General features: G+C 43.1%; 1 protein-coding gene across 2 annotated transcripts in view; it reads right to left on the bottom strand.

Moving 5' to 3' along the window:
* The window catches only part of Nahoda (DOMON-like domain-containing protein nahoda), a 30,835-nt gene extending 5,864 nt beyond the window's left edge, over positions 1 to 24,971 (bottom strand). For both annotated transcript variants that reach the window (XM_077415677.1, XM_077415678.1), the window contains exons 1-9: positions 24,601 to 24,971; positions 17,925 to 18,312; positions 14,796 to 14,866; positions 4,033 to 4,130; positions 3,836 to 3,959; positions 3,219 to 3,450; positions 2,025 to 2,528; positions 1,247 to 1,285; positions 515 to 1,051 (exon numbers count right to left, since the gene is read on the bottom strand). In XM_077415677.1, coding sequence (XP_077271803.1) covers positions 515 to 1,051; positions 1,247 to 1,285; positions 2,025 to 2,528; positions 3,219 to 3,450; positions 3,836 to 3,959; positions 4,033 to 4,130; positions 14,796 to 14,866; positions 17,925 to 18,114 — 1,795 coding nt within the window. In that variant the 5' untranslated portion in view covers positions 18,115 to 18,312; positions 24,601 to 24,971. The remainder of the gene's footprint in view (positions 1 to 514; positions 1,052 to 1,246; positions 1,286 to 2,024; positions 2,529 to 3,218; positions 3,451 to 3,835; positions 3,960 to 4,032; positions 4,131 to 14,795; positions 14,867 to 17,924; positions 18,313 to 24,600) is intronic.
* Positions 24,972 to 27,825: the final 2,854 nt, after the last annotated feature.

Raw genomic sequence — 27,825 nt, 5'->3', positions numbered from 1 at the left:
GCAATTGGCGAAATTAAACCAACGGGAATTTATGCGGAATCAGGACAGTTGCATTTAACAATTTACATTCGGCGCCGGCATCCGGTGGAAGCGGCGGACGGAATAGATTACTCTCGCGTCTTATCATCACGCTGAATACGCTTTCACGGCAAATATTTGCCGTTGCGGTCCTCACGTTCCAGTAGTGCAAACTTTTACCGGCCATATGGTTATCGTGAAAGTCGCGAATATCGAAGTAATGAGCGATGTATTGATTGTCGTTGAGATGTTCTACAACTACGAGAGATTTTATACATATTTTATCATTGAATTTGTTCTCATTGACGTAATACACTTGTATAATGCATGTCGGAATTATCGCAAATTTGTAAACCTTCTCGTTGCAACGTCAAAAAAACTAAAGTTAAATAACTAACAGTTAGAAAGCGAAAAATCTCTGGTAGCTTAGGAGTTAATGATATGATAATAGCGTGGCGAGATGTGCGAAAATAAGCGTTAAATCGGTCCTCGTTACCTTTCGTCGCTCCCGACTTCGGACCCACACTTGGCTCCGGTTCAGAGCTGGATTCAGGCTCGGATTTTGGTTCCGGTTCAGTGCTAGGTTCAGGCTCAGAGCTAGGTTCAGGCTCGGATTTTGGCTCCGGTTCAGTGCTAGGTTCAGGCTCAGAGCTAGGCTCAGGCTCGGATTTTGGTTCCGGTTCGGTGCTAGGTTCAGGTTTAGAGCTAGGTTCAGGGTTAGAGCTAGGTTCGGGCTCGGATTTTGGTTCCGGTTCGGTGCTAGGTTCAGGCTCGGATTTTGGTTCCGGTTCAGAGCTAGGTTCAGGCTCGGATTTTGGCTCCGGTTCGGTGCTAGGTTCAGGCTCGGATTTTGGCTCCGGTACGGTGCTAGGTTCAGGCTCGGATTTTGGTTCAGAGCTAGGTTCAGGCTCAGAGATGGTTTCTGGCTCGGCGACAGCGCTGGACACGCCGATTGGTTCTGGCTCAGAGGTAGGTTCAGGCTCAGAGATGGTTTCTGGCTCGGCGACAGGGCTGGACACTTCGACCTGTTTCCCTGTGCAACAAAGCATCGTACGTCGTGCGAGCTATCTACTTATTGGGGCCATCACCTCGTGCGTCGTGTCTCGAAAGGAGGCTATTGTTATAGACTACTGGGATTTCTCGGGTAAATCTACGTATTACTATTAAATTCCTGAGCAAGCGAGCGACTCATCCGTTGCTGTACTGGACATAAGTATATAATACATACCAGAGACCGCGGCTGATTTTGGGGATCTCCTCTTGCGGCCTATGCAAAAAAAATTAATTATCAACCAAAGAACCTTCCGCAAAGAACATTATATTATATACGAAGGTTACATTACAAATAATTATCGTTTCTTTCTCTTCAGATTTGGAAAATAATATAAAGTTTTTTATTGCGGTTAACGTCTTATTGTGATAAGTAAAAAGAATAAAAAAGTCTGTCCTTAAATATCATTTATAGAATTCGCAGTTTGAAAATAAAAATTACGTGTGTATTTTTAACGTACAATTGTGCGTGTTCTCCGACGCTTGTTGTAACGTATCATTATTCAAACGCGGATGACTTCTGTTTGCATTGTCATTTTTTACGGTTGCTCTGTATAATTACGAACTCCTTGAACTCTGTACGAATCACGTATAACACGTCGGAATAGATTAACTAGCAGTGATAGAGTATTAATGACTGTTTACCTTGCGCGCGACGTAGTGGAAGAAAAAAAAACGAGTAAGAAAACTCTTCCGAATGCATATCACGCATATGTCGCCAAACGTGTTCTTTCTTTCTCATGCAATGCAGGAACACGTAGACGTTCACTTTGTAAACAAGATTATATATCGCAGAAAGCGAAGTAAAGTTCAAAGAAACACGTGAAGACAGTTGTAACGGAGTATCTATTGTAACTTCCTGAGATACTCCGCGACATAGACATTTTGCAATATCGACAACTGTATTTTCTTTCCGGGAAATAACGGCGCGATATAAGACGATAAATAGATCCTACCTTGCTTCGTGCTGACTTGATAGGTCACGCTGGTCTGCACGGTAACATCGACATCCGGTCGCGACGTTACGCCGAAAGTCGCCGCGTCCGCCTTCGCCGATCGTCTCTTCGCTATCGATTTCTCGCCCTCCACGCCGGCTTCCGGCTCCGGCTCCGGTTCTGACTTCGGCTCCGGTTCTGATTTTGGCTCCGGTTCTGATTTCGGCTCCGGTTCTGACTTCGGTTCCACTTTAGATTTGGGCGTCGATTTGTCGATTGGTTCCGATTTCGGCTCCGGCTGCGGAAGTGGTTCGGGGATATCCTTGATCATGGGGAAAGATCGGCAGGTCGGGCCGAGATCGCTGGGCCTCCATCCGATACCGATCCATGTTGTGGAATTCGCCACGAGAATGCCCTCCAGCTCCTTGCTCTCCTTCAGGATCCGCCAATAGAACGTGATATCGTCGGAGAAGCGCTTCATCGTATATGCGTCCAAATTAATGTCGATGCTCTTCACCGGTGATCCTGAAAGTAGAATCGTCGATGAAGCAAGAGCGATTGTTACGGACGGTTTCACCGCAAACTCGTCGAGACAATGCTCGCTACGGCCTGAGGTTTTCTCAATCCTTTTTTTTTCGTTTAATGAATGTCCGTTCGCATTGGCAACTGTTAAATCGCTTTTGTTTTTAAAGATCCATTAAAGAAGTTAATGGATCATCAGTTTTTAACTGATGTAGCGTTATCGGGAATTTATAGCTGCGGGTAAAATCGGTGGTTATTAAATCTCAGTAATGTAAATGTGTTGAATGAATTTTTCACGCACATTAAAGAATATGATAATAATATGGCAATATTGCAAATTTTTAATATGTTATTAACATCTGAAGTGTAAGTAAATAAAAAATTTCATTTTATGCAGAAAAAATAAGAAGAAAAGTAATAATATTAGACTGGAAAAATTAATTCGTTCAACGTGATTGATACACGTATAATCCAAGAAATATTAAAAAGTATTACTGAAATGTGTTTTATATTGTGGATTACTCGTAAACATAACAAGAATATTAGTATAATATATTCAACGCAACTTCTTGTTTCTTTTTCCAATCACGATACGTCGGTACCGCGAGCAGGTCAACGGAACTCCGGTTCGGCACAAGTGTCCGAGAAGCGGTTCGTCGCGGCACGCGAGAAATTCTCGAGGGGAAAACTTACTCTTCGCGCAACCCGGACCGAACCAGCCGGCGTTGCAATAGCAGTGCTTGGTAGGCGCGGTCGTGCCACCATTGTCGATGCACGTGCCCTGAATACCGCAGTCCGAGTCGTCCAGGCACTCCTCCTTAAATTCGCACCTCGCGCCGTGGTAGAGGCGATCGCACCTGCACCTGCCGAGCAGGTAACGTCCGTGACCGCTACAGTCCTCTCGGTAGTCCTTCCTATCACGAATCTATCGTAGAAAGATCGTAGATCACTCGGGAGGAAATTTGAAGGGGGAGGCATTATAAGAAAGCTTAAAAAGATTTAGTACAGCGATAATTATGACACATTGTTAATCCGAGAAAAATTATCAATACGTAAATACGTTAATAATTTTTTGGCGATTTTATATTTCCATCCAGTCTCTTTACGCAACTTTTTTTTTATAAAGTACAATCTTCTTCCGTCGTTTTTCTATAATACCGAGCGAGGTATCTGTTAACGTCGCGATGTATAACATGCTATTCAATCTAATCGCATAGATATTTTTCGTCGTTTTACTCGTCAATTAAATCACTTTGCTGTTTAATCGGGTTACAAGCTACATTTTCCAAGAGAAATCACGAGAAACTCACATCGATGTCGGCGCACGACCAAAATCTGTAGCTGGAGCCCCATTCCTCGGCCTCCCGCAGCAGCCTGATAGTGCAGTCCGTGCAGGTGAAATCTTGCGGCAGCTGCACGGCGTAGCTCTGCGCCCTGGAAAATCGGAAACGTCAGGCTTAATCGGGTAATCAAGATTCGGGAGAAGAACGCGTTGTCGCGCACTTACGTAGCATCGTCCTCGACAAACTCGCTGTTTCGCGTGATGGGCGTCAGGTCGATCAGAGGTCTGTCGTAAAAGTCTAAGATCTGAAGACGGAATCCTCCCTAAAAGAGTGAGCGCACATAAGAAGTAGGACAATTTTTATTTACGAAAATATTTATTTAAATCTCCTATTTATTCTTAAATATTAAACATTAATATAGTTTACTTTTTATTAATATCTAATATTAATATCTTTGCATTATTTCATCTTCGCCAAAATTTTGAATCTCGACGTAATTGTCGCTATTCGACATTATAAGGGCACGAGAAGTACGCATTATATTTTCGTGAGAAGTACAGTTCTGTACATGTATCTAATATAGGAAATGAAGAAATGTGCTCCGCGAGTCGTGAACTGAATGTTCGTCCATCCATCCATTTCTATTTTGCCCATTCACGTCGGTCCGTTAAATTTATAGCTTTTTTCCACGAATTCCGCAATAAATGACACATCGTCAGCACGAGGTAACGCGGTGATGCGGCTTCGATACCAGCCAATAGGCGGAATCGATGCAAACGGATTCCGGTCGTTTGATTTCTCGATTTATTTTTTCTCTCATAACTTGTCGAGTTGCAAGAAACATCGCGGATGATTCGTTCCGTCGCCGTCAATTTGCCACGCTATCCTCGATAAATCAACAATAACGGATCAGAATTTCTCCGCTTTGAGTTTACTGGCACGACTAATGTCTATTATTTTACAATTTTTCATTGACGTGTTACACGATATTATATTGATAACTATGTTAATCAATTTATTCAATTACATGCCATGGAATTTAATAACGTTATTATTTTGCGATTAGTCGCGTTTTGTCTTATTTAAGTAATTTAATATTTTCACAAAAATTTTTTCCAACTGCAATTTAAGGGGGGAGACTCATGTCTTTGATTCTTTTTTTGATAATTTTTTATAGAGAACTGAGAGTATTTATTGAATCCTAATAAAATACATGATAATGTTGACGGTCAAATATACAAGAAAACATTTTTTTATAGGGTCTCCCCCCTTTTTTATGAGGGTTTTTATATGAGTCTCCCCCCTTAAAAGATGCCAATTTATTTTCACATCAAGTACGCGTATTTCGACTAATTTCGGCTAATGACGAAAAATATAAGAATCATGATATTACTGTCATACTAATTTTGATAAAAATATGCGTCCATGGCAACGTCAAGCTATCGACGATCGGCGACAAATGGAGTCGCATTATAAGCATGTTGTATGCGCGAGCGACGCTTCTCGGTCACGTTATTTCTGTTAACGTTTACCCGCGAACGCGTCTCGCAATCACGCGCTTGCGACACCCACTCGGCGGTTTATGAAACGTGTCCCGAATTGAGAGCGCGCGACGCGACTCGCGGAGGACCGCGAGCCCCCCCAGGCCCCCCTGCGGACCCCCTTCCTCCTCCGGTGTCCGCGGGAGTAATGACAGCACAACGACGCGCTTAATGAGCGGATCGGTCGACCAATTGATATGCGCCACCGATTGCGACACCGTGAGACTCTTTATAAACGCGTCCCGCGAGCACCGTTAGGAAAGTGCGTGGTGCGTGTGGCCCGTTTGCAGGCCGATGCAAGTTCACAAACGCTATTGAGCAACATCCGCATCCGTCCCCGCTGTCCGTAGGAAGCGGCAACGTAAGGATTATCGCGACGCGATTAAATATAGCCGCGGATGCTATTGTAACTTAATCGAGGTGTGCAACGTGTGATTCCTCTTTCGGAATCGACAATCGCGATTGTCACCGGTAATCTTTACAAACTTGATAATTCTTAGCCTCGACGTTGTTTTCATTGTTCCTATAACATCTATGTACATTTTGAGTTTCTTAGTGTTCGGAGAAATTAGTCTTCTCGATGTAATCGATACGTTCATTCATTGTACTTTTTCGAGCAAAATTCACTAATTTTCATTTTCAAATATCTGAATTTAGATTTTTATTTTACGGTCTTTATTTCACGAATCTATAGTTGAGTGTTTGCGTGCGGCTATTTTCTTAACATCGTTGTGACATCTTCGGTGCGACAGGTATTCACGCTGGATGCAAAAGACGCGCGGTGAACGAAAACCGGTGGCCGTCGCGTCGCGTCGGCGTCGTCGTCGTCGCGAAACGGCGGTATGTTTTCCCCCCTTTCGAGAGGCCCCGCGGCCACCACCGCGAAGGAGAAAGGGAAGCGACGAAGAGAGAGAGAGCGTGGTACCGCTTCGCACAGCGGTAACACACCTGCACTCTGCACTCTCGGCAGGCACGGTTGTTATTGTCGAATTTTTCTCGTGCCGCGGATATTTTCGCGGCGGCGGCGGAGGGGGGAGACTGCGAGCCGCCGCCGGCCAAGATTTCAACCTGTCCCTGTCGTAACGTAATCCTCGCGGATGTTCATCGCGGGTGTACCTTCCCTCTCTTTGCCACGCGAGACTCTCGCGAGATGTGACTGCGAGAAACATGTTGCAAAATCAGAAGCGACTCTCCCTCCGTATTTTTAACCGCGGCAGCCGTCTATATTTTCGCAGATCTATAAACGTATTGATGAAAACGCATTTTGTCTACCACGTCTTTCTAAAATTACAATTCTTCGACTAATTTGAAACTGACGGTCTTTTGTTAATGAATCTTTTTTAACGTTTACCAAATGCCTGTAAAAATAATATAAAATCTCTCCCACGGTTCGCGTGCATATTGTCTATTGTTTTATTATCATATATTTAAATCTCTTATGATATTTAATACGCCCTAGATAACGTAATATTTTTTTAAAGAGAAATACAACAGCTCGATTTTACTTTTACATTCGTCCAAGAGCCGCAACGAGAACATGCAAATATCGCTCGGCAATCGCAAGGACGAAAATCGTTTCGAGAACGAGCTGTTGCATATGAACGTTCGCCGCTCCGTTTCGCCGCACGCTTCGCCGGTCAGGAGAATCGCGCGGGTTTTGCACGTAAAGCCGAAGGCGGAGGGACGACGCCTTCGTGCTCGAGCGATCGTCATCGGCGACGTTCGAGTTACGGTACCCGGCATACCGATCTGTTCTACCTCAGAGGCGCTCCAGGCACCGCGTCTACGTGTGCGAGGCGCTGCTCGCTCGCCTGTTTGCCTGCCTGCCTGCCTGCCTCCCTGTACAGCCTCTATACGTCCTACTCGTAGATCTACATGCCTATACGAGGAGACCATACGCTCGTGAATAATTCAGCGCGCGTCACCTTGAGCGACGAGCGCGCGTAGGCAGAGAGAAGAGAGCCTCTTCGGCTCCGACACCCGGCACGTCGTCGTCGTCAACGTCGTGGTGCTCCTCTCCTTTTCGCAGAACCACGTGCGGACAAATTCGCAATGTCCCGGCGCGTAAACCGCGCCGAGTGTCCGAGTGCTCGTTACGCTGAATATACGAACGACCGACGGCGATTATCGTCGAGCGCGACGAGCGCTTCCCCGTTCGCCTGACGGTGCAGTTAATGAACAATGAGGAGGCTGTTGCCCGTTATTATTATTATTCGACAATACCTGCCTGCGCGCTTTTACTGCGGCGAACGCGTCGGGAGGGCAAAAAGAAAGGCAAAATCGTCATCTCGAGCTGTGAGAAGACGATGACGCTCGTCTGAAACGCGAAATAAGTTATTGCTTTTAACCTTTGACGTTTTAATGATTTGTAATCCTTCCGCGATTTGATGGATTTATATTTATAGTTATGCAAAAGCAGCAATATGGCATGCCGTTTTACTTTTTAATAGCATAAATAAAATTATACTCAATATAAAAGTTTCAAAAAATAATTGTCTTCAGAAAAATTGCGATTCTTAATAATGAATTAAAATTATGTCTAGACATAATAAAAATTGACGAATTAAAATTATGTCTAGACATAATAAAAATGAATTAAAATTATGTGTACACATAATTTTAATTCAACCCATTTTTATTATGTCTAGACATAATAAAAATTGGCTGAATTAAAATTATGTGTACACATAATTTTAATTCATTTTTATTATGTCAAGACATAATTTTAATTCATTTTTATTATGTCAAGACATAATTTTAATTCATCCAATTTTTATTATGTCTTGACATAATAAAAATGGGTTGAATTAAAATTATGTCTTGACATAATAAAAATGAATTAAAATTATGTCTAGACATAATAAAAATGAATTAAAATTGTGTACACATAATTTTAATTCAACCCATTTTTATTATGTCAAGACATAATAAAAATTGGATGAATTAAAATTATGTGTACACAAAATTTTAATTCATTTTTATTATGTCTAGACATAATTTTAATTCATCTAATTTTTATTATGTCTAGACATAATTAAAAATTGAGAATTAAAATTATGTTATGACATAATTTTAATGCACCGAATGAAAATGATGTTTAAACACATATTTCTTTTAAATTTTGAATTAAAATTATGTCTAGACATAATAAAAATTGGATGAATTAAAATTATGTCTAGACATAATAAAAATTGGATGAATTAAAATTATGTCTGACATAAAAATAAATCCGCATTTTTATTATGTGTACACATAATTTTAATTCATACAATTTTTATTATGTCTACACATAATTTTAATTCAGCCAATTTTTATTATAATTCCGCATTTTTATTATGTGTACACATAATTTTAATTCATACAATTTTTATTATGTGTACACATAATTTTAATTCATACAATTTTTATTATGTCTAGACATAATAAAAATTGGCTGAATTAAAATTATGTGTACACATAATTTTAATTCATTTTTATTATGTCAAGACATAATTTTAATTCATTTTTATTATGTCAAGACATAATAAAAATGAATTAAAATTATGTCTTGACATAATAAAAATGCGGAATTATTTTTATGTCAGACATAATTTTAATTCATCCAATTTTTATTATGTGTACACATAATTTTAATTCATTTTTATTATGTCTTGACATAATAAAAATGAATTAAAATTATGTCTTGACATAATAAAAATGAATTAAAATTATGTGTACACATAATTTTAATTCAGCCAATTTTTATTATGTCAAGACATAATAAAAATGAATTAAAATTATGTCTTGACATAATAAAAATGCGGAATTATTTTTATGTCAGACATAATTTTAATTCATCCAATTTTTATTATGTGTACACATAATTTTAATTCATTTTTATTATGTCTTGACATAATAAAAATGAATTAAAATTATGTCTTGACATAATAAAAATGAATTAAAATTATGTGTACACATAATTTTAATTCAGCCAATTTTTATTATGTCTAGACATAATTTTAATTCTGCCGCTAGGGAATTTTTAAGTCCATTCTTATGAATCAAGCTTGAATTCGATGTCCACGTGTCCCAGGTTGCCGATGACGAGGTCCAGATAGCGCGCTCCGTAGTTTTCGGTGTCTAGGTGTATTGATACCTTGAATTCGATGTCCACGTGTCCCAGGTTGCCGATGACGAGGTCCAGATAGCGCGCTCCGTAGTTTTCGGTGTCTAGGTGTATTGATACCTTGAATTCGATGTCCACGTGTCCCAGGTTGCCGATGACGAGGTCCAGATAGCGCGCTCCGTAGTTTTCGGTGTCTAGGTGTATTGATACCTTGAATTCGATGTCCACGTGTCCCAGGTTGCCGATGACGAGGTCCAGATAGCGCGCTCCGTAGTTTTCGGTGTCTAGGTGTATTGATACCTTGAATTCGATGTCCACGTGTCCCAGGTTGCCGATGACGAGGTCCAGATAGCGCGCTCCGTAGTTTTCGGTGTCTAGGTGTATTGATACCTTGAATTCGATGTCCACGTGTCCCAGGTTGCCGATGACGAGGTCCAGATAGCGCGCTCCGTAGTTTTCGGTGTCTAGGTGTATTGATACCTTGAATTCGATGTCCACGTGTCCCAGGTTGCCGATGACGAGGTCCAGATAGCGCGCTCCGTAGTTTTCGGTGTCTAGGTGTATTGATACCTTGAATTCGATGTCCACGTGTCCCAGGTTGCCGATGACGAGGTCCAGATAGCGCGCTCCGTAGTTTTCGGTGTCTAGGTGTATTGATACCTTGAATTCGATGTCCACGTGTCCCAGGTTGCCGATGACGAGGTCCAGATAGCGCGCTCCGTAGTTTTCGGTGTCTAGGTGTATTGATACCTTGAATTCGATGTCCACGTGTCCCAGGTTGATGTCTAATTTTAATGAGGTTTGTTAATTATTTTGGCTAAAATTTGGGAAAAACGAATTCGTAATTTCGACCGGCCAACATGTCGAATTAACACCTAGACACCGAAAACTACGGAGCGCACTATGTGGACCTCGTCATCGGCAACCTGGGACACGTGGACATCGAATTCAAGGTATTAATACACCTAGACACCGAAAACTACGGAGCGCGCTATCTGGACCTCGTCATCGGCAACCTGGGACACGTGGACATCGAATTCAAGGTATCAATACACCTAGACACCGAAAACTACGGAGCGCGCTATCTGGACCTCGTCATCGGCAACCTGGGACACGTGGACATCGAATTCAAGGTATCAATACACCTAGACACCGAAAACTACGGAGCGCGCTATCTGGACCTCGTCATCGGCAACCTGGGACACGTGGACATCGAATTCAAGGTATCAATACACCTAGACACCGAAAACTACGGAGCGCGCTATCTGGACCTCGTCATCGGCAACCTGGGACACGTAGACATCGAATTCAACGTACGATAACACCTGGATACCGAAAACTATGAAGCGCACTATCTGGACCTCGTCATCGGCAACCTGGGATACCTAGACATCGAATTCAAGCTTGATTCATAAGAATGGACTTAAAAATTCCCTAGCGGCAGAATTAAAATTATGTCTAGACATAATAAAAATTGGCTGAATTAAAATTATGTGTACACATAATTTTAATTCATTTTTATTATGTCAAGACATAATTTTAATTCATTTTTATTATGTCAAGACATAATAAAAATGAATTAAAATTATGTGTACACATAATAAAAATTGGATGAATTAAAATTATGTCTGACATAAAAATAATTCCGCATTTTTATTATGTCAAGACATAATTTTAATTCATTTTTATTATGTCTTGACATAATAAAAATTGGCTGAATTAAAATTATGTGTACACATAATTTTAATTCATTTTTATTATGTCAAGACATAATTTTAATTCATTTTTATTATGTCAAGACATAATAAAAATGAATTAAAATTATGTGTAGACATAATAAAAATTGTATGAATTAAAATTATGTGTACACATAATAAAAATGCGGATTTATTTTTATGTCAGACATAATTTTAATTCATCCAATTTTTATTATGTCTAGACATAATTTTAATTCATACAATTTTTATTATGTCAAGACATAATTTTAATTCATACAATTTTTATTCTTTCTAATAAAAATTGGATGAATTAAAATTATGTGGGTATAATTAAAATTCAAAGTTTGATCATCTAAACATTTATGTATTTAGATAAAATTTTTATTCGTTGAATTAAAATTATGCCTTGACATAATTTTAATTCTGAATTTTAATTATGTCTTGACATAATAATAATTGTAGGATTAAAAATTATGTCCTGCTATAATAAAAATCTGGTTTTATTTTTATACACGTTGTGCGTTGTATTTGAGCATAATTTTAATTTAGTAAATTAAATAATGTCAGGATGCGTAATACAAATTCTAAATTATTTTTATATTTGGACAGAATATTTTTATTCGGTAAATTATTGTGTCGAAACATAAATTTAGTTTACCGCATTATTGACTCAACATGATAATATTTTAAAGAAATACTATTTATCTAAACCTTCTTAAGCTTTAAATAAGAAAAGTGGGTAATACGGAAATAGTCTTTTATAAAAATAAGGTGAATAAATTTTTTCCTTTACTAAGAATGGTTTTATAAAGTGATTTACTTTCATAATGTAACGCAAAAATAAAATGCTTCTAAATTTAAATAACTGATGTCATAATAAAAATTGACACGCTTAAATTGTGGAAGCATGTAAATTACAAAATTTAAAAATGCGATTTATTCTGTACATTTTAAATAATGCACGCCTTCAATGTGTTCCTACGAAATTGCATTCAATTTTTCAAAATTTTGCAAAGTGAAAGATTTAATTATGTTAAGACATAATAAAAATGCATTATAATTATGTCTTAACATAAGAATAATGCTACATTTCTTTATAAAACGCTGTGAAACGCCGTTTTATTTTTCAGTAGCATAAATAATATTTTACTTGATATAAACGTTTCAAAAAATAATTGTCTGAGAAAAATTGCAATTCTTATTCATGAATTAAAATTATGTCTAGACATAATTTTAATTCATCCCATTTTTATTATGTCTAGACATAATAAAAATGAATTAAAATTATGTGTACACATAATTTTAATTCAGCCAATTTTTATTATGTCTAGACATAATTTTAATTCATTAATAAGAATCGCGATTTTTCTTAAGACAATTATTATTCTATCTTTTGTATTGAATGGAATATTTATTATGTTATTAAAAAGTAAAACGGCTCGCCTTATCAATTTTTATTATGTTATGACATAATTTTAATTGGATGAATTAAAATTATGTCTTGACATAATAAAAATGGGTTGAATTAAAATTATGTCTTGACATAATAAAAATGAATTAAAATTATGTCTAGACATAATAAAAATGAATTAAAATTATGTGTACACATAATTTTAATTCGTCCAATTTTTATTATGTCTAGACATAATTTTAATTCATTAATAAAAATCGCAATTTTTCTTAGACAATTATTTTTCGAAACTTTTATATCGAGTACAATATTATTTATGCTATTGAAAAGTAAAACGGTGTGCTATCCAATTTTCGTTAAATTTTACTTTGACGAATTAAAATTATGTCTAGACATAATTTTAATTAATTATTTTTATGCCTAGACATAATAATAATGTTTCTAAACCATTTTTCTCTTTATTGTAAATTGGAGAATTAGTTTTTATTTGTATACTAAAAATGTTTGCTATTAAAAAGTAAAACGGCATGCCATACAGCAAAGAGATTTGTAGAGAAGCTTCTATCGTAGTTGATAAATTTACAAAAATCAAGTTCACTAAACAGATCTTTATATAGTCCTAGGAGTTTCTGATATGATTGATATAACGGCATGTATGATCCAACTCTATGCAGCGCAACAACTTCGCTTCCTGAAAGCTCGTAAAGGTTTCCCTCTTAGATTTTAATAAAGAAAAACGTTATACCATTTACGGTCCTATATAACGCTCTGATAACGTATCCTTGCAATTCTCGACGCTCCATTCTCCGACCGTGCTTTCCACGAAAGCTCGTAAAAGTACCTCTCTCTCACCCGCGATCGACGGGACAAGAATTGATTTTAATAAGAACAAGGGCCATCGTTCACGGTCCCCTAAAGTTTCGATAACGCGCGACGTTTCATTAATCTCACGCTTCACGATCAGTTAAATGCTTTCTCCCGAGGCCTCGTAAAGCTTTCTCTTTCGGCCGGCTTCGATCATAGGTATCGTGCGTTCGATTAGGATTGTGCGTGCACAATCGATGAGTAATTTAAATTCAATGTATCCGGATTTAAATCCAGATTTTAATCGACCCGAGTTGTAGAAACTTTAATTTTAGCTGCTTAGAAAGCCCATACTGCCTATTCAAAACAGACGGCCGTCATTATAACCCGCTACGTAACGCGCAATGTAAGCGCGCGCTGTGTAAAAGGGTTAATTACCGAGATATAAAAAGAGAGACAGAAAGAGCGAGACCTGAAGAGTGGCGCGTTACGCGGATACCCGCGGCGCACGAAGAATGCCCCATTATGCCGAACGCGTTTTACGTCCGCATCGGCCGGGGGGGGGGGGGGGACGCGGAGTCCGGGAAGTGGTCGGCGCTATACGGAGAAAGTGGTCCCTATGCGAAATAATAAAACGCACGGTGCGCGATTTTATCCTGTCTTCACGTAACCGACTGATACGACTTTTTTAAACAGCCGCCTCGAAGTTGCGGATGTGTAACGCGCGGCGAATTTAACGCCGACGACGATCACGGTGACCAAGCGTGTCACGCTTTGTTTTCCTTTCTCCCTCGCGCGAGAATCCGCGAGAAATTCGAGCGGGACCGCGCGACAGGTGAGGCGATGATAATTCATTCAAGAACGGGTTTCTTCCACGTCATCGTAGCGAGCGAGCGCGGGCAACGTGACGAATAAGACGCAATGAGATAATTCGATTATTCGCAGAAATGAAATAAAGTATAGAAATTCTTCATGCGCATCTTGGTGCCATAAAATTAAAGTGGAGATTTCAATACCGCAAAGTAGGCATACGCCGCGCATAGCGTATACGTTGCGTCAGAATGAGTGAAAAGAATGTCGGTATCATAAAATATTCAAGGAGGTAAAATTCCTCGAGACTGTTTTCGGTATCCAAGAAATTCCCGTTACTCTCGCTAATTAATTTTCGGAGACTCTCGCGAGACGTTTCTTCGTTCCGCTGCATAGTTCTGCTGGTAATTGTCCAGAGAGAATTACACACAACATTATATATTATATTATACAATAAATCGAGTATGCACATATTCGTGATTCCAATATACCCAGTCATTTTATTCGCTTATAGGTGAGTAATTATTACTACGTCTTGTAGGCGGCGTGTAGCGCGATTTTTAAAAAATCTCAAACGACTCGTGGGAGCTTAACTTACCCTGTGGGGATAGGCGAGGTGCCACGTGACGTTGAAATTGCTTCCTGCCGGTAACGACGTCTTGACGTGGCCTGAAAAGAAAAAAAACGACGTTTGGAACAAGTATCAAAATTAAACTGTGACCGTAATCCCGCGATTAAAGTGAGATCGGGCAGTGATAAATGGGCGCCGCGCGTTCCGCACCATCGGCGATTAAAAGTCGCGACGAGGCCCTGATTCTGGCCTCGTTCGGGGCTCTGTCGCAACCCGTTCCGGAGGTCACCTATCGGCTAACGCCGATACGTCGCGATTCAGAGGCACTCCGGGAATGTCCCGTCGTCGCGGGGGACGTTTCTCGCCTATTAATTTACATTCAGCCTTCTATCGAGCATTCCATCGAGCCTTTCGAACGAGGCGAAACTTCGGGACGGAGATGTACCAAATGTAAACCACGGCGAAATTTCACCGTTCGCTTTAAGAAAATAAATCACGTAACACGAACCACGTGCGTAAACGAATTTCATCGCACATTTACACGTTTCTCGAAAGTTTGTCGCGCGGGTATTTTGCTAATTTGATCCTCATTAAGATTTCAAGAAACGAAATTAGGAATCAGCGCAATGGGACAAGTATATCTTCCCGTGCAATACGCAATCGCGATATTTCACGCAATTATTTTTCGACTTTCTTTTATTACGATAATTACTTCAGGAAAAAAGGAAAGCGGTCTCGTGCCATCGGACGCGCCAAATCCGCAAAGTTTATGCATTAATTTAATATAAATGCAAATAACTGATTACCCTCCGGTACTTTTTTAATCAACTTTTCCGGTATTACCGTAATACCGGGCCCCCTTCCGCTTCCCCAAGCGTCTCCGCCGCGGAAGGAAAGCGGTTCTTCTCTTCCACTGACCGAGCGGAGCCGCCGGAGCGGCTCGATTAAATTACAACCGCGGAAAGAAAAATTTATTGCCGCGCTCGCGCAGCTGGTATGCGTTATAGCGCAATCGTAGAGGCAGTCAAGTCAAACCGCGGCTAGTTTTAGTCATTACAATCCAGAATTGAATGTGAAGCAAAAGGCATCATCGATAAAAATCGCGGAGGAAATGAAATAAAGTTCGCGTAGATTTACAGTCTCGAACGAGACTGGGAAATTTGTCATCGCGAACAATATTATTCGTGATTCAACGTAGAAATTACAATTATTATAGAAATAAAAATTGGACAAACGACACTTTTTATTAGACGGAAAAATGTATACTTTCTTCTTCTATTTCGCAGCAGCATAATCCTTAATTATCGAATAAGAAAAAGTAAACATTGAGAAGTAATATAATAATACGTAATTGGAGCGCGTAATCGAGTAGTGTCGGCAAACGAGGGAGATACAATCGCAGTCTTTTAATTCGTCAATTATGGTCGGCGTAAATGTCACTACGCAACCGCACGCACTTATATGTAGCGTGACGCGCACAGGCTCGAGCTGCAATTTTCCACGACCGGTTACGCGACTTTTTCGCAATTTCGCGTGACGCGTGAGAGAATAAGTGGCGTGGTACAAATTAATCACCGCCCCGATAACGAGCGAGAAGGTGGATAAAAATGAGAGCGGCGGAGTCGGTGTACGGGAGAGAGGTGTCCCTCCGCGAAGAAGAGACACGTCGGTTGCCTTCTTTCCCCGGGCCGACGAACAATTCGCGTTACCCACACGGGAGAGAATATAACGATATCTCTCTTTTCTCTCTGCCGCTTACGTAACCCCGTGCGGTGCCATCTACGGCGTGGTCTTAATTACGCTTTCGCAAGGAAAAATGAGGGGGAGGGTGGAGGATCGATGACACCGAGCAAGGTAATTGCAACGACCTCGTGATGACTGCGTTACCGCGCGGCGCAACAATGTGAAAACGCCGATCGTAACAGTTACGATCTTCTTTTTCTCAGCTTTCCACCCCGCTGACTTCGCCATTAGATCGTCCAAAAGAAAATCAGAAAAAAGAATCAGAAGCCCAGGAGAGAGAGTAAATAATAACACCCCGCCGATTTTTCGAGATGCACTTTTTGCCGCGAGTGTTCGAGAAGAACGATCGATTTTTCGTCTTAAATTCTTTCGCTATATATGCCTTGAAAAGGAAACGATGGAAATATGAAACCTCAAGATATTTTCCTAACTCAGAATATTAAATATCTAATTAATTATCAATGTTATTAACGTCACATCGTGTCTATCTCTCGCATCTCATGTGCGTTGTTTGATCTTAAAAGTCTTTCTTCGAGGGGAAGGAAGGGCGCATTGCGATCTCCCTGATGATCAGCCTCGCTCTTCCCCTCTTGTATAGACGCGGCCCTGAGTATCGGTGGTTAGGTACGCATAAAACATGAAAGGTAATGCCCGCGAGTACCGAGAGGCTCGCGCTCCCTTCATGCAAGCCGGTGAAAGTCGCTTCGAATCGGACCGACTGGCGGCGACGTCGGCGGGCTATATCTTCCAACTGGGAGAGGGAGATCGAGCGTCCGCGTTAATGTCGTTTTCCCATAGAAACCCGTGCCCCCTTGCGCGCCGTCACTCCCCATGCATTCAACCCTCCCCCGTTACCTGCGCCGCTCCTCCGGAGTCCGGAGACGAGCGAGCGACTCTCGCGCGAAAAGTGCCTCTCCGCTCCGTCGCGGTTTCCGGAGAACGCGAGGCGCTCTCGGTGCCATAGACGGGCTTCCGACAGGAAACTCCAAATCTCTGTCACGTGTTTATTACGCTTCTCGCGCGACTCCGATATTCCGCCAAAGTTTGAAGTATATTTTAGAGAGCGCTCGAGATTACTAACGTTTTTTTGCAACATTTTTTTAAATTACATTCTCTTTTCTAAAAATAACTACAAATTCGATTTTATTATCAGTAAATATATCTGACTTTTGTGCTTTAAATGTATTTTGAAAAATCGAAACGCGAGAATATTAGTCTGTCCATTTTTTTCCTAAATATTTATTGTATCCAAAAATAATTAATATATATTTTTCCAATTAATATATTTCCTCGCTAGGGAAGGCCTGACTCCAAATCAACTACTAAGGAATTCTAAGATGAAGATAAACATTTGAAATTTGTGATATATTGTCGGACTAATACGCAATAATATTAATAACATAAAAAACTTACCACGCGGCATGCCGCACGGTGCCGGCGTCCTGGCATTATCCAGGAAGTCCAGATCGTAGTGCCTGGCTCGCGGGAACGTCAGAGCCACGTGAGCGTGGACGGTTTGCCAGGACGTCATCGTTATTAGCGTCATCAGCAGCAGCGTCAAGTACGACGCGAGAAGCGTCGTGCGTCCCGTTCTCCGCGACATCCTTTGGTGGGAGTGTGTTCTCGCGAGAGAAAATAGTCTCTGGCAAAAAGAAAGGACACACAGCGTCCTTCACCAACGATTTTTCCTCTCACACTACCACGAGATCCACCTGCTGCTCCTGTTGCTGCTTCTGGAGTCTTTCCGCCCTGCCCGGCATAGGCGAGTCCAGTCGCTCCTGCTCGCTCCGGCGAGGCCGATCTGAAAGTCGAGCGATGAACTTTGTTATTTACGATCGATTCTCGATCTCGATCGCCTTTCGAAGCGATCGGCCGGCGGCCGCGATCGTACTTTTCCCGGCGGGATCCGCATCCGGATGCAAGAAAGGCGCGTATTCAGTTTTATTGTACGAGTCTCGTCCGTATTGACGTTAAATGCGAGTAAAACGCAGATTCGATGCTCACAAGCTAAACTCGCGATAATTAAAAGATCAGGATTGAAGAGCAGAAAGAGGAATTTAAAGTTCATAGTTTTTATAAGATTTAAGTTTATCTCGAACATGACTTATTCTATTCTGTTTAGAAGATATCGATCATATAATCTTCTCTCAGAAGTGAGAAGGTAAACAGTGAAAGTGTCGAGAAATGATAAGAAATGAGAATTTTCACACGAGTTTGCCGAAATCGTGCCTCGAGTAACTTTATTTTTCGGCACGCGAGCAGGTAAGATTTGAATGGAGGAGAGAGATTTGTGTGTGAGAGTCGAAAAGGTGAAAAGTGAAAAGTGGAAACGTTCACGTGCGGATTGCATGATCGGCTGGCTGCCCGGTCGCATATTCAGCCGTTCGCGAAGACGCGTGGGAAATGGCTCATGTGAAGATAGATTCTTCGCTATTGTGCGAAGAATCGGCTCGCAGGAAGAAGACGAGTGCCGTAACCTTCACTGCGTGTTTCATTCGCGATTACGCATCTTGTAACGTTAACTTGAATTTTTGTAACAATAAATTAAAATCCGCGGCGTGGCTTTATTTCTATAAAAAGGCAAGAAACATATTTCTTAATATTTTTGCTTCATATAAATAAAAAATGAATTACATTCTCGCAGTATTATTGAAAAATGTTAAGTTCGTAAATTATCGAGATCTAAGATGGAATCGAAAGGGAATAAAAATGATCGGAGTGAACCGATTTGAAAATATTGCTTTCAGCAATAACGATGAGATATTCATTTCAGTGTACATAAAAAGAACGGATTTCTGGCAATAGCGAAACTTCCGACGTTTCGCCGGAAGCATGCCACTAGAACGAGAAGTACACCCACACAAATACATTCGCAAACACGCCCGCCCGTTCCTCGGTAGCTTTCGCCGTGTTGGACGCTGGTTTCTTTGCACAACTCCGCGGTGTCCGTTAATCGGCGATGATGTACGTCGGCATGCCAGACGCGAGAACGTAATAATTGCAAAATAAACACGTAACGAGTGGATCAGAGGAAGAGCCTGATGTACTCGACGCGCGGCGTGGAGGAGGCAGATGCAACAGGAGGAGACGGAGGAGTGGCAGCAAACGTACTTTTCCTCGACCCTTCCCGACGAGCCGGGATCTCGCGGATCGCATAATTCGAAGGATACCCGCGTCTCTTACATGAGCGACCTGCTTGCCGCCACCACCACCACCACCACCGTCTCTACCTCCTCCGCTTCCGTTGGCGGGGCAGAAGGACGCGCGTAAAAGGAGTTCCGAGAGCCAGAACAAACGGAAAGAGAAAGAAAGAGGCTGAACGTGTTTCGTGCTCGCGCACGGAGAGAGATATGTCGAACAATAAAAATTATTAAATTTCGCAGCGTGAGTCATCTCCCGACACTTCGCGGTATACTCTCCGGCGGTTCGCGGCGCCCTTTGTAAAAAAAACTTGGTGCGCCCGCGTAGTCTCTAAACGGGCGAGATGATTGACGTGGAAACTGATGGATGATTATACCCTTACGCTATACCTCCAAAACTTCTCCACGGTGCAAATTAAAGAAGAACGGTTTAATTCTTATTTGTCGAACCTTCCCGCCGCGAGTTTCGTCGACAAGTTTTATTTAGGAACTGGGCTATTAACGTACGATTTTACACTGATTTTATACGCGGACGGTCTTTCTTTCGGCGTGTGTGAAAATGTTTTGGAATAAAACTGTCGCCTGATAATACCATCGGAAAAATATTCAGGTTCTTATTATATCATTAATATATCCTTTCGACACTCGGTTCCGTTCATTCGCGTCGCTCTGAGTCACTTCGCGGGACCGATTAAAAAATTGAGCCGGGAGAAAAGTACGGAGGAATTTATATTTCCGATACGCGAATTCCGGCTTCATTCTTACCCAGGTATAAAACGTACTTTCTACCGCATACGTTGTTCGCCGCGCATGGCACGTTCATGAGTCATCGAAGTCGAGATATATACCGCCGTCGGCGTCGGAGGTACGTGCGTATACGTCCGGATCGGCGGCGAACAATGTGCGCGCCGCAGCCGCCAGCCGGTAATTATCTCATCGTTAACTCCTTCACGAGTCGCGGACGTGAGAAGCGGCCACCGTCGCGGGAACGAAGCCCCCTCCGAAAAGTTGCTCGATGACACTTGAACGTCCAGTCGACTGGGAACGTTTACTTATCTAGCGTATCGACACGGCCTAACTGAACAAGAATAAATTTTATTCATTTCTATCGCCTGAAGAATATATATCTCTAGCGCACGACGGCGCGTTCGCGCATGAAGGAGACACGACAAATGCGACACATTTCGCGAGAGAGCTCTTTCTCGTCGAGCCTGTCACGCGAGTGCAGTCAAACGGCGTGAAAATATCGCGGATTGGAACCACCTGCGCGTTGCATAATTCGCAACTGGAATGGGAGCGCGAAGATGCGGCGCATCGAGGACGCATCTTCCCCATCGCGGTGATCGACATATCGAGCGACGATCGCGATGAAAGGTCTTATTCAGGCGTCGCATTTCCACGTGGGAAGCAACGCGAGAGGGGATGGATATACGCGCACAGCGTGGAGCATTGTTTCCCGAACTGGAGGCGGAAAGGGAGGATGCACTAAGCAGGCACTAATTGGTGAAAAAGAAGAGGATTGTCCGCGTAATTGTTAATTAAGAATTTCACAGCGCGCGCGTGTTAAATCCGAAGCACACTTTTGCAAAAAAAAAAACGAGAAGGATGTCTAACAGCGGAAACGTCATTCTAAAATTTCTATTTCGTGGATGTTTAAATTAACGGGGAGAAAATTGTCGATATAAAAACTACCTCGTCAAGTTTCATACCGAACACTGTGCTAGGCTTCTTATTAAAATCGCAGCTAGAAGCACGAAAACTTGAAATACGTCAGGAGAGAAGCTCGAGACCGGAGAGCTTGAGAATTCTTCGTATATATAGGCATAGGGTAGTTCTCCAACCTTCGCCACGGAAAGCGAGCACGGATATACCCGAGCATTCCGATGAAGTTCGTTCCCTCCGATGACTTTGCTCGCGAGAAGCAGGCACATAAAAATAACAGCTATTACGGAATCGTCCGGAGCGGAACCGCACGCAAGAAGAACCTCTCGACTCGACTTATTACCGATTTCGCATGCCGGGAAATGGACGGGTCATTCGGCAGGAGCTGTCAACGCGAAGCGGCGGAGGTAGCCGCACGGGATGGATAATTGACGAAGTATCGATGGGGATAAACGGGTACGAAGATAAACGTAGATAATGTACAAGCTGTCCCTTCCGCTCGGCTGTATCTCGCGCCGCGCGCTTTTATTCATGCAAGTCATTATTTATACGTCGATGCACAGATGTATCGACGTGGAGATCCATTACCTCGAAGTTACGATAAGGCTAATCGATCGAGACAATGAGACATAAATTTTCTCTCAGCACCCGATTTGTACCTTGTGTGCCTTGTGATATTACAAGGATATAGCAAAATATTAAGAACTCTATATAATTCCTGTCTGAGTCGAAAATAATTCCGAGTAACCTGAGACTGGCGAACAAAAACATTTTCGCAGCGTGCGTGACTAATGCACACGAATTCGATTAGTCACGAAAAAATTCGGATATCTACGTAGGTATATAGATATGACAAAAGGAGGACGTGGAAAGATTCGAGGACTCAAGGACTCGGTCCATTTTGACGCGTCTCGGCTTAGTCATTGAATATTCGACCGTTCTCTGTTCTGCACATACCAATCTCCATCGTCTCGTCGGATTTCGTCTCCGGAATTCGATTAACCAAAAAGAAAAATCACAAAAAAAAAATAAAAAAAAATATATATATATAAAACGAACGAAATAATTTTTTTATGTAAATTGCGCGATTTAAATTCCTGGACTGGAAGTTGGATGCTTGGTAGAGAAGATTGGGCCGTCGCCGCTCGTCTCGAAGGTGCCTTCTAAACCGCGGGAAGGAGCTAGGCAGCCGATCGTTCTCATTGATACATCGTGCACGAGGAGCGGCGTAAACGAGCGAGCGGCGCCGGGAGGTGGCTCGGCAGTGAGAAGAGGAGGTGGGAGATTAAGACCGCAACATACATACGTGGAACGGTTCTCCCTCGTTACGTCCTGGAAAGCTACCCGCGGCATTCCGGCGAACGCGATGCCGTTGATCTCGTTGACTACCCGTTCTCAACTGACGCATCCAGCGCCGGCGCTGGAGGGACTCGCGGGGACCCGCGTCGTCGAAGAGCAGGCGGAAGTCGGCGCGACGCCGGAAGTCGCGTGTGTGTCCTTCGTTCTCATCGCCGGGACCGTCGAGATTCGTCCGTTGTCTCCGTCGAACGCGACGCGAATTTAGTTCGTCCTTGAGACTTTTTCGCCCGGAGTTCCAACGACATATAGAGATCAATAGTCGTGACAATTGCGAAATTATCTTAACGTTAAATTAGTAAACTTTTTATCGACAATTCCATCATCTTTCGCGCGCATGAAATTAGCAATATTATAAACTTCTTCGGTCTACCTTTAAGATTATATAACAAATAACAACATATTTTTTATCTACTCTTTATATGTGCGAATAAGACGGGAAAAACCGGAAAGACGGAAAAAAATGGTTGTCCTGAAGAAAGAAGAAAAAAACAAAAATAGATTCAAGCAGACTTTGCGACGCCGAGTGTCGACTCGATATCGAATCATATACGAGGACGTTATCCAAACGGCCTTGGCCGATCGGGCGTTCCAGCCGATCGCGCTCGTTTGCACTCCGCGGCTCTCCTACTTACATACCTGGACCGGCCGGCGGTCGAGATGTTATCTCGCGAACGCGAGAGAGGAGGAGGTACGCGCGGAGCTCGGGGCGGCCGACGGGGCCGGGCGGGGGCCGCGAGACGTTTATGGTGAACGCTATCCGCGATGTATGTATTATGGAAAGCGAGCTGGCATTCCAGCGAGCGCGTCGTCGAAGTCGAACTCATTAACATCCCGTGCTCGTTGGCGGCGAGGCACGGCACGGCGCGGCGCGGCGTCCCGTTTTCCCTCGAAATAAACAAACCCGTCGGGCGTTACGACACCGTACTTAGCTGAATAGAAACGATAACGTTCGTACGTGACGTCCGGCGTGGTGTTCCTGGGCGAGAATAAGACACCGGAATTGTGAAGTGCGACCGACCCGATCGGTCCCACACGGTATTTCATTGTGATTTATCCACGGTATATTTAATAAATTTTAACCCGCAAACCACGATTGTTTTTCTTTTTAACATAAGTTAGAGGTTAATAAATATTACGAGATCTACGAGGCGGACGGCCAATTTTTTCTTCGGCTTAACAGCGCGTTTTCTCCTCTGACTTAGCATGCGCAATTATTTATGAACAATAGACGTAATGTTCTCATGTTTATTAATGGTATAAACCGTGCAAGGATCAGCGCATCTATATTGAATTTTAAATGCACCTATTCTTTCACAAGTGTCTTGTTAACAAATAAATATATAAATTTTAGTTATAAAAATTAATATATATTAATTATCAAATTAAATCCTCTCGATATAGTTTTTAACCATTCCTATAATATAGATCGCTACTGCTTCTACTAAATATGTCGTTAACTTAACTAAATCAACGAAGTTAAAGTGATAAATTTCGACACACGTGCCATGGTAGTTAAAAGTAAAATGTTGCTTAACTTAAGAGGTACCGATTTAAATTTCACCTTTTAATATCTAACTGTGTAATATTAGGATACGCGAAGCGGTTTCTACCCTCCAACTTTAACATCGAAAGAGGCGAGGTATCTGCGAATGTTTCTTGCTGAAGAAATATCACGGGAGCGATACTCGGCTCCTACGGTTGCGTCACGTTCGACGGGTATATAGTTAACGTCAGCTTACTTCTCATGGAGAACGTAACCAGCCACCCAGGTGGATGCCGTCGACCTCGTCGGGCCGATATTATCACGCGGCGTATACGTATTTTCATTCGGTAAGGATCTCGACTCGGTTATTCATCGACCGTTACATGACTTCGGCGGCGTGCGAATCGTCGTCCGTCGAGTTTAGATGAGCTTGAATTCAAGTTACCTGATGATGGCTTCGACTTCCTCTCTTCGTTCTCCACTTCTTCCTTCCTTCGCGCGCGGAGGATTCTATCCGAGGCGTTTCCGCGCCGGCGTCATCGTCCGAAAAGAACGAGCCCCCCTTGCGAGAGCGAAGACCACTCGAGAATCGGGGTCCGGATCGACCGGGAGAGCCGCGGCACCAGGAAACCCGGCGAGTTTTCTTCAGCGCGCGGCCATTTTGATATAGCGGCCGAGCGGATGTTCGCGTCGCACGTCCGCGGGAGGCGAGAAATCACGAGATCGAGGCAGACAGGCACCACTTATACTCGCGGGACGATACCATCGGCGACAACCGCGGAACCGCGTAGACGACTGACGGGCGACTTCGCTTCTGCTACGCGAGCGAGCGAGCGAACGCCGCGAGCGAAAACTCACTTTACGCTCTCCTCCACTACTACCACTTTTGCCTCCCACCTCTATGACGCCGAGGACTCGCTCGCCCGCTTTCTTACCTGACTGCCTCACCTCCTGGCCCCTCTGTCCCCCCCGCCCCTGCTGCGCCTGATGGAGCTCAGCTCGCTCAGCCCGAATACCTGCCTTCCTCGCGAGCGAGCGAGCGAGCGAGCGCGAGCGAGCTCGAGACTTGAAAAACTCCGGGATGAATTACGCCGAAGAGTTAGACGGAGAGATACTCCGCTCGCGCGCCTCCGTATACCTTTGCTACACGCTGCCATTCCGTATAGTAAATTCGATATTTGCGCTGCGCAGAAGAGTGGCCGTTCGGCATTCCGTGAAAGCCGAGTCGAAACAGAAGTTCTCCCATACGGAGCCCGCGAATTCTTCAATCACGTGTTTTACGCAATAACAGACGGTATATGGATAGAAAGAGCGTTCTAAGCGGCGGAGGGCGAGGGGGACGGAAACGAAAGCTATTTCTTCCGCGAAATAAAAGCGCGAAGTAAATGCGACTTAAAAAAAAAAAAAAAATTAACTAGATTAACTAAAATCGAACTCGTCGCGTTTTCTTTTTAGCTAGAAGCAAATTCGGAAAGTGAGAATCGATCGAAATGTGCGGGAGTTTCTAAAATAAATATGGAAGAGATTGCAAGGTGAAGGAACCGTTGGCCTGGATCGAGTGATATATGAATTAAATACCGATAAATAATCTTACAACACACGACTAACTTCCGAAGGAATTTCTGTTGCGCGATACGCAATTTTAAAATATACAACAGGTGTTGTAAGGTAGCCAGCGGGACGTAGCGCAACCGGTGCGGCGACAACACCGCGACAGTTGATCTTAACGTATCTCAGAAATGTGTTGGATCCAATTCCAAATGAATCATAAAAGCGATAAAGAGAGACCCCAGCCGGTTTTCGTAATGTCGATCGTAATACACACTGTGATAGAAAAATTATTCGCGCGACACGCGCAATAAGTTCCAAAACGCTGTATAAACATAATAGAATAAATGCATTCCTTGTATTTATTTTATTACCTTAAATCGTACATTTTATGAGAGAACTTATGCGTGCTTATTATTCGCGAGCTGCGCCAGTATTTTTCAACGAGACACGGAAAACGTTTACGCGAGTGGAAACCGTACTGCGCCACTTCCGCAAGTCCGAATTACCTTGAAACGTCACGTCGTAAATAGAAATAACGCGTTACGTAATTCCCGAGATAACCGCGTCTTAGATGCAAAGCGGCACGCTGGTGAATCGACATCGAGTTGCATTCACGCGCGGGGCTGTCCGTGAAATTTCGTCAGGTTTCGACTCGATCGGTCCTCCGCGATTGGAATTTCAATTCGCGAGTTGGGCAATCGCGCTAAATCGACGAAAATGTTTCGCAGAGGTCAACGCGTTTCCCCCGTGTTCCGAATTTCGTTCTAGCGAGTTCTAGCCCCCCCCCCCGTTGCCGAATTATCGCTCGTGTTTGTTCCTCAGGTGAATTTTTCGAATGCGACTTTCATTCGGAGCCGCATCGCGTAGTCGCGGTATGCGCTCGCGGAAAGTGGCTCGCGCGGCCCCCGCGGCATCGATCGTCGACCGATCGGAACGCAAAACGATCGTATCAACACCGCCGGCGTCGCGTGACACCGAAGGCCTGGATCCTCTCGAGACGCTCCACGATCTTCGGCCATTCGCGAGATCGTCGAGGGGCACCGGAGCATCGGTAACCCCGATACGACGATGAGTTCGGCGCCCCGCGGGGGACCGACCGCGGCTGTTAGCGGTACTCCAGTCCCAATATCGTTAGCCAATTAGACGGCCGATCGGGCCGGCGCGGCGCACACAGGTGCACGCAGGTGCGCCCGCTTGTGTTTTCCCGTACGGCGTCGTCGTCGGTCCTTATTACCGCGATCGACGACGCCGATCCGCGGGAGATCGCGGAATAGAATGGAAAGTGGCGAGCGCGCAGAGGGACGAGAGACGCGATCTTATTCGCTTTGCGATCGGTCATATTCAATCGCCGCGTGACGTGATATCAGTCTATACGCAACCCGCCTGCTTTTACGAGCCGCTTCGCGAATCGCGCAACCTTCGGCCGAGTTTTTGCGGCCGAGAGGAAATCGAAGGGGCAAAACCGGGCAAACGCAGAGAGATCGCCGTTCGAAGATTGTGTTAGAATGTTTTTTGCGTAACGCGAATGAAAAAGCTTTTAACAATTTAGATAGTTGCTTCTTCGAATAGAAAGATGGTAGATCCTATTCCGGGTGGTTACGTAACGAGGGAAGCTATGCCGTATAACTTCTTCATCCAGTCGAGTCGGCTTTTTTTTTTAATTTTAATAAGCTCGTTATGAAACAAGTTGTATAGGCGCTTTTATTCATTCAAGTATCCTCAAGGATAGTATAATGCAAACGGAGATCATTAAAAAAGTGTCAATGCCGAGTGGTCAATATCGACAGGTGTTGGATAATCATAGAAATAATTCGGGAAACTAGAAAGAAACTAAAAAAAAAAATGAATATTTAGATATGAAAAAAAAAAAAGAATGTATCCGACAGTTATAAGCGGAGACGTGTTACAAGTTAACCGAACGGAGAAAGGAAACCCGAGCCATCCGTAAACGTCTCCCGGAGAGAGACGCGAAAGAAGAGTCTCGCAACCTCGCGATGCGGTCACTTCGCGGCCGCGACGCCGACGTATCGGCCAAGCAGCGGTGGCACGTTGCGTTCTCGATCAACGAGAAATTTCGTCGGCGTGTTAACGGCAAGACGGTGTTTTACGGACGCGAGCG

This window comes from Temnothorax americanus, unplaced genomic scaffold, assembly GCF_048541705.1.
Source record: "Temnothorax americanus isolate GAGA-0224 unplaced genomic scaffold, ASM4854170v1 Scaffold4, whole genome shotgun sequence".
Taxonomy (NCBI): Eukaryota; Metazoa; Arthropoda; class Insecta; order Hymenoptera; family Formicidae; genus Temnothorax; species Temnothorax americanus.
Note: the sequence above shows the minus strand (reverse complement) of the source record. Positions and strands in the feature narration are given on the sequence as shown.